This window comes from Bison bison, unplaced genomic scaffold, assembly GCF_000754665.1.
Source record: "Bison bison bison isolate TAMUID 2011002044 unplaced genomic scaffold, Bison_UMD1.0 scf7180017864158, whole genome shotgun sequence".
Taxonomy (NCBI): domain Eukaryota; kingdom Metazoa; phylum Chordata; class Mammalia; order Artiodactyla; family Bovidae; genus Bison; species Bison bison.
The window spans coordinates 1,833,670-1,841,757 of NW_011494730.1; the positions used below are offsets into that span (position 1 = coordinate 1,833,670).

Consider the following 8,088-nt stretch of genomic DNA (forward strand, 5'->3'; position numbering starts at 1 on the left):
GTTGAGCTTTAAGCCAACTTTTTCACTCTCCTCTTTCACTTTCATCAAGAGGCTTTTTAGTTCCTCTTCACTTTCTTTCATAAGGGTGGTGTCATCTGCATATCTGAGGTTATTGATATTTCTCCTGGCAATCTTGATTCCAGCTTGTGCTTCTTCCAGTCCAGCGTTTCTCATGATGTACTCTGCATATAAGTTAAATAAACAGGGTGACAATACACAGCCTTGATGTACTCCTTTTCCTATTTGGAACCAGTCTGTTGTTCCATGTCTGGTTCTAACTGTTGCCTCCTGACCTGCATACAGGTTTCTCAAGAGGCAGGTCAGGTTAGTCTGGTATTCCCATCTCTTTCAGAATTTTCCAGTTTATTGTGATCCACACAGTCAAAGGCTTTGGCATAGTCAATAAAGCAGAAATAGATGTTTTTCTGGAACTCTCTTGCTTTTTCCATGATCCAGCAGATGTTGGCAATTTGATCTCTGGTTCCTCTGCCTTTTCTAAAACCAGCTTGAACATCTGGAAGTTCACGGTTCACATATTGCTGAAGCCTGGCTTACAGAATTTTGAGCATTACTTCACTAGCGGGTGAGATGAGTGCAATTGTACGGTAGTTTGAGCATTCTCTGGCATTGCCTTTCTTTGGGACTGGAATGAAAACTGACCTTTTCCAGTCCTGTGGCCACTACTGAGTTTTCCAAATTTTCTGGCATATTGAATGCAGCACTTTCACAGCATCATTTTTCAGGATTTAAAATAGCTCTATGAAGACCTACAAGACCTTTTAGAATTAACACCCAAAAAAGATGTCCTTTTCATTATAGGGGACTGGAATGCAAAAGTAGGAAGTCAAGAAACACCTGGGATAACAGGCAAATTTGGCCTTGGAATACAGAATGAAGCAGGGCAAAGGCTAGTAGAGTTCTGCCAAGAGAACATACTGGTCATAGCAAACACCCTCTTCCAACAACACAAGAGAAGACTCTACACATGGACATCACCAGATGGTCAACACTGAAGTTAGACTGATAATATTCTTTGCAGCCAAAGATGAAGAAGCTCTATACAGTCAGCAAAAACAAGACAGGGACCTGACTGTGGCTCAGATCATGAACTCCTTATTGCCAAATTCAGATTTAAATTGAAGAAAGTGGGGAAAATCACTAGGCCATTCAGGTATGACCTAAATCAAATCCCTTATACAGTAGAAGTGAGAAACAGATTTAAGGGACTAGATCTGATAGATAGAGTGCCTAATGAACTATGGACGGAGGTTCATGACACTGTATGGCAGACAGGGATCAAGACCATCCCCATGGAAAAGAAATGCAAACAAGCAAAATGGCTCTCTGGGGAGGCCTTGTAAATAGCTGTGAAAAGAAGAAAAGCGAAAAGCAAAGGAGAAAAGGAAAGATATAAGCATCTCGATGCAGAATTCCAAAGAATAGCAAGGAAAGATAAGAAAACCTTCCTCTGTGATCAATGCAAAGAAATAGAGGAAACAATAGAATGGGAAAGACTAGCGATCTCTTCAAGAAAATTAGAGATACCAAGGGAACATTTCATGCAAAGATGGGCTCCATAAAGGACAGAAATGGTATGAACCTAACAGAAACAGAAGATATTAAGAAGAGGTGGCAAGAATACATAGAACAACTGTACAAAAAAGTTCTTCATGACCAAGATAATCACGATGGTGTGATCTAGTTAGACAAGACAAATATATCACTTATAAGTGGAATCTAAAAAATAATACAAATAGTCTATACACAAAATAGAAACAAACTCATAGGCACAGAAAATAAGCTTAACAGGTTACTAAAAGGGAAAGAGGGGAAGGAGGGATAAATTAGGAGGATGAGATTAACAAATACAAACCTCTATACATAAAACAGGCTTCCCTGGTGGCTAGAATAGTAAAGAATCTGCCTGCAATGCAGGAGACCTGGGTTTGATCCATGGGTTAGGAAGATCCCCTGGAGAAGGAAATGGCAACCCACTCCAGTATTCTTGCCTGGAGAATCCCATGAACAGAGGAGCCTGGCAGGTTACAGTCAATGGGGTCACAAAGAGTTGGACACAATTGAGTGACTAACACTTTCTTTCATACATAAAACAAGGATTTACTTTATATATAGCACAGTAAACATTCATACAGCCAATATCTTATAATAATCTATAATGGAAAATAATATGTTATGGAAATATATATGTGTTTGTATATATATATATATTATAAATATGTAACTGAATCACTCTGGTATACACCTGAAATTAACACAATACTGTATCAACTTCAATGAAACAAAGAAAAACTCATGAGACTGCAAAGAATTTGCAAGCTATTAGAAGTTACTTCCAGATACATAAACAGACCTCCAGAGGAAATGTATACACTTCCCTCCTGGAAATAACAATACTGCATATATAAAACCTGTTGATGAAAAATTAAACAACTGTCAGTCTAAGAGAGAGGATTTTATTTGAGCCAACTGGAGTATAAACTGGGAAGTCTTTCAGAAAGCGCTGGGGAGGGTTTCATCTGTTAGGAGATGAAGGCACCATCACATTCATTTTCAAGACAAAGGATCATATGTCAAAATAACACACTGACACTTTACATAAAGGTCATCAAAGATACAAAGTCTAGATAAGCATGTAGAAAGTGAGCAGTAAGTCACCATGACTCCTCACTGAGCTTGGAAAGAACACTAATCTTTTAGGAAATTCCACTGCTAGAGGGAGGAAAAATAATCGGCATTATAATATTACTGGCCATTATATATATTGGCATTATAATAATAAATGCCTGAAGGCATTCCCATTTTGGGGGAGGTCTGGTTAATGTATAATGCAGATGAACACTACACACTAAAGGGGGAGAGAGGAGGCCCAAAGGGACACAGAAGATAATTCTATGCTTAAATTTTTTTCTTTCCTTAAGATATAAACTTCATCAAACCTGATGCTTCAAACTGAGTCACTTTAATCTTTTCATTCTTCCCCACTATACTTCTGCTCTCACTCTTCTCCTACTTGCAAAGTCATTTTTGCCTATTCAAATTCTACTCAGCTTCTAAACCAACTCAGCTCTGCTGCTGCTGCTTGCTGCTGCTAAGTGGCTTCAGTCGTGTCCATATGGAGTCTGTGCGACTCCATAGATGGCAGCCCACCAGGCTCCGCCGTCCCTGGGATTCTCCAGGCAAGAACACTGGCGTGGGTTGCCATTTCCTTCTCCAATGCATTAAAGTGAAAAGTTTGAGTGAAGTCGCTCTGTCGTGTCCAATTCTTAGCGACCCCATGGACTGCAGCCTACCAGGCTCCTCTGTTTATGGGATTTGCCAGGCAAGAGTACTGGAGTGGGTTGCCATTACTGGAGAGAACTAAAACTAAGATATGCTTAGACAAGATAAATTGAGGCCTATCAGAATAGCTTCTAGCATGCTAAAACCCTGCCACTGGCAATAATTATAAAATTAAGACTACCCCTGAGGACACTTTCCAGGATAAAGCAGTCTTATCTCTTAGGAATTGTGACCTTTACTTCTAGGGTTTGGCGCCCCCCTCTCCCCACCCCCCACCCCACCTGCAGGAATCTCAACTGAAAGTCCACGTTTACCAAGTCCCCTCTACTTAAACTTCAACTGCTCCTAACTTTGCAAAGCTACTATAATCTACTTTTAGGTGTTTATCCTCCCAACTGCTGTTTTCTCCTAGGTTTTTTTGAGTCTTGCTTTGTAGATGTGCAGTTCAGGAGTTAGCTAAAAAGTGGAAAGTGAAAGTGTTAATAGCTCAGTCCTGTCCAACTCTTTGCGACCCCATGTTCTGTCCATGGAATTCTCCAGGCAAGAGTACTGGAGTGGGTAGGCATTCCTTTCTCCAGGGGATGTTCCTGACCCAGGGACTGAACTCACATCTCCTGCATTGCAGGCAGATTCTTTACCATCTGAGCTACCAGGGAAGCCCAAAAAGTGGAGGAGGGGAATATTTGTCTGCAAATTTGGAGGGCTTATGCCTCAGAGGTTCTCTCCTCCAAGATTGTACCACTTGAGTTTCAACTACTTCAGATCAGATCAGATCAGATCAGTCGCTCAGTCGTGTCTGACTCTTGGCGACCCCATGAATCGCAGCACGCCAGGCCTCCCTGTCCATCACCAACTCCCGGAGTTCACTCAGACTCCACGTCCATCGAGTCAGTGATGCCATCCAGCCACCTCATCCTCTGTCATCCCCTTCTCCTGCTGCCCCCATTCCCTCCCAGCATCAGAGTCTTTTCCAATGAGTCAACTCTTCTCATGAGGTGGCCAGAGTACTGGAGTTTCAGCCTTAGCATCATTCCTTCCAAAGAAATCCCAGGGCTGATCTCCTTCAGAATGGACTGGCTGGATCTCCTTGCATTCCAAGGGACTCTCAAGAGTCTTCTCCAACACCACAGTTCAAAAGCATCAATTCTTCGGCGCTCAGCTTTCTTCACAGTCCAACTCTCACATCCATACATGACCACAGGAAAAACCATAGCCTTGACTAGCCGGACCTTTGTTGGCAAAGTAATGTCTCTGCTTTTGAATATGCTATCTAGGTTGGTCATAACTTTCCTTCCAAGAAGTAAGCGTCTTTTAATTTCATGGCTGCAGTCACCATCTGTAGTGATTTTGGAGCCCCCAAAAATAAAGTCTGACACTGTTTCCACTGTTTCCCCATCTATTTCTCATTCAACTACTTAGGCAACCCAAAATTCTGGTCTCCTTAACTCAACTATGCTATAAGAAGATACGGTTGGAGATAAAATGCAAGAGTGCCAGAGGAAGGAAATAAGGTTAGAAGAGTAGATTTGAGTCATATCAGGAAAGTACTTGAATATAAAAACTTTGTACTTAAGCTTTTGGGGTTCAGCAACCATTTCATTCATAGTTCTTTTCTTAAGTAAAAATTTACTTAAAAAAAAAAAAAAAACCTAATAAAATAAACCTAATAAAATCCTAAGATACACTCAGCTGTGTTACACATTAAATGTTAGGTATTTTGGAGACTTCCAAAGCTTTAATTTGTGCTAAATTACAGAGACCTATAGAAAATAATTTTTCCATCCAGGTGAACACAGTTGATGTATCACTAGTAAGGAAGATTACAGCTTTGGACCTATCCTTTTTGGGTTCTGAACTGTATATATCCACTCACAGAAAATCCTAGAAGTAAATTCACTATTTAGCAAAGGAGTCTACTCCTCTGAGTAACACTCTTGATTTAAGACTAAGACTTTAGTTGGGCAAAGTGCTGAGTCCTGATTCCATCAGGACTAACTGTAATATATTTCGTGTTATATATTTTGGGGGCGTCTTGTCATATAATTGTGATGAGAAATACAAGCAATCGTCAGATGTTATTAATGATTCAACCCTTAGAGAACTCTCCACTTACCGACTTTTGAGCTTTCGGTTCAGTTTAATTGAAAAGTATCAGAGTGCAACCTGAGAAAGTTCAAAATGTAACCATCCATGAAACCAAGTTACTTTCAATCTTGTACACTAGAGCAAAATACTGCAATAAAATGATGAAGACTGCACCTTCATCTAATTCCAATTTCAAATCCGAATTAATTACGAAATTCTTATAATTTGAAACTCTCTCTTAGCAAACATCCCGTGTACAATTCTATTTGCAAAAGGAGTGTCAAGATTTTTTAAGTTTGAAAAAGTAATTGCCTTAACGAGGTAGATAGAGCCACAGGTGTGATCTAATGAAACGTTTCAGAAACGGAGGCCGCAGAGAGACACCCAAGGCTGAAAAGCAGTTACGGCGCAGCGGTAGTAGGCGGCGAGAAACGCGGAAAGTCTTGGCAAAGACGCCCCGACTCTGAGGACAAAGTTAAAGGAGACGACAAACACTAGCCAGGGGGACTGACCCTGAATTCTCGACCCCCACAGGGCGGCATCCACAGGCAAGGCTGGGTTCCTAGAACCCCGGCTCTCCCGGACACTTCATCTTCCCTCTGACTGGTGAAACTCTCCGCTCGCCTCTGGTAAAGCACATGAATAAAGATCGACGCCACAACCGCTTAAGGAGGCTTCCCAACTTCTTTCAGGAACGCCCGCCACGCGAGGTTTCTAAAAGCAGTTTCGACGCAAAACGGTCTCGTAGGCCCCGCCCCTTTCCCGTCGTGCGCTGCGGCCGAGCTTGCGCAGTGCATCCGGCCAGGCTCACCCCCTTGAAAAGGCGACCTTGGGACTGGAAAGCCGGTGGGCGTGGCGGCGGCAGGAGGGGCGTTTAGGTTTCTTGAATTTGAGTGACGGCTCTATAGGCAATTTGTGTAAATCCCAGTGTCTTCGTCCTAGACATCCGCTTGCAATGCAGGAGATCCCGGTTCGATTCTTGGGTTGGGAAGATCCCCTGGAGAAGGGAAAGGCTACAAACTCCAGTATTCTGGCCTAGAGAATTCCATGGTTGCAAGGAGTCGGACGCGACTTTCACTTTCGTCCTAGAAGCGGGGATAATTTTAGTGTTTGCATCGTAAACTTGTGAAGATTAGCAAGGCAGTGGTACTTAGTAAAAATACCAGGTACAGAGTAAATTCCCGATAAAAGGAATTATCCCCAGAAGTAAAAGAAGGTGTTCAGGTTTCTTCCGTTTTGAGGAGCCAATACTATGTTAGCATTAAAAATAATCTCAAAACGGTGTGGCAAAAGTCATGGCTATTGTAAATGCTACTTAAAAAAATTAAATTTCAACACTAAAATAGTATAGAATCAAACACTTGTGCTATTCCTCAAGTCATAATAGGATTGTAAAATATTTTTAAAGTTCCATGGTGAATTTACTGCAATCCTGTCTTTGAACATACTTCTGAGATGATAGCAAACGGCTAAATATGAGGCCGTTTGCAAATGTGACGTCCAGGTCAAAAGGGACTCCTCTGCTGCTTTGGTCCATAAATATACTCTACAGTTAAACTCACTAGAATACTAGACTGGTAACTAAAGTTTCTGCAACAGTTACTCTTGCCTTCCTAATCCAGTTACATAGTAATCAGGTATACCATTTTATTACTTCCTCTGTTCCCTTTGTTCCCCTTTCCTGCCTTATTTGACTAATTCGAACATTTTTTAGTATTGCATTTTATCAATTGCGTTTATGACGTATCTCTTTTTATGTATTTCTTTAATGATCACTTTGTGTTTACAGTAAACATAAGTAACTTTTCATAGCCTACTTAGAATCAATGTTTTACCACTTCAGGTGGAATGTAGAAATATTATTACCATATAAATCCTTTTGTCCTCTTCCCACTATTTGTTATAGTTGCTTCATGTATTAGAATTATAAACCATCAGATAGTGTTATAATTTCTTTGTCAAATATCAAATATTTTTAAAGAACTCAAAAGGAGAAGAATAGTCTATTATGTTTACCCAAATATTTACCATTTCTGTTCTTCGTTCTTGGATGTTCCAGCTTCCTTCTGATGAACTTCCTTTAGTGTGTCTGTTGGTAACAAATTCTTTTGCTTTTCCTTTTCTAATAATGTCTTTATTTTATACCCATGCCTGAAGGATATTTTCACTGGATATGGAAGTGTATTTCTTGATAAGTTAGGAAAAAAATTCCGGCAAAGTGCTGATTCCATCAAATGACCATCACTGACCTAATCGAAATGCCCAGGAGACGGAGTACTCAGATTCCAGTCTACGTCATAAAATGACAATTTTGACACCTTCCCTCCCCAGTCATCCCCATTTGTGATATCCAACTCTTGAACTTTCAAATTATGTGAGCCAATAGGTTTTCTTTTGTACGTAACTTACATTGCCCTGGTTTTCTGTCACTTGCAGCCCAAAGTCTTTATCTTTTCATAAATGTACTCATGAGCAATTCCTAACAATAAATGTGTTTTAGTTTCTAGGTTAATAAAGTTTGTCTTACTTGATAAAATAAAGCAGTTGAGCCTATAAGATGTGTAGGCTCCTGTTTCTAATGAATGACTCTTGGAAGTGAAAAATATCAGAATCCGTGAGACAAGCTTTAACTTTTGTGTAACAACTTTAAGAGAACTGGAGCAGTGAATGCACACTTCTGCTTCTGATAGAAAGGGGATAAGT

The 8,088-nt window shown here is 40.5% G+C and overlaps 1 protein-coding gene across 7 annotated transcripts in view; it reads right to left on the reverse strand.

Annotated features, from left to right (window-relative positions):
- ZMYM1 (zinc finger, MYM-type 1) overlaps nt 1-6,141 on the reverse strand; it is a 25,792-nt gene extending 19,651 nt beyond the window's left edge. For 6 of the 7 annotated variants that reach the window (XM_010841200.1, XM_010841204.1, XM_010841201.1 and 3 more), the window contains exon 1: nt 5,898-6,135. In XM_010841200.1, the coding sequence (XP_010839502.1) occupies nt 5,898-5,927 (30 nt within the window). In that variant the 5' untranslated portion in view covers nt 5,928-6,135. Of the gene's footprint in view, nt 1-5,897 lie in introns of all 7 variants that reach the window. The other variant, XM_010841202.1, reaches the window with a different exon arrangement.
- Between the last annotated feature and the right edge of the window lie 1,947 nt (nt 6,142-8,088).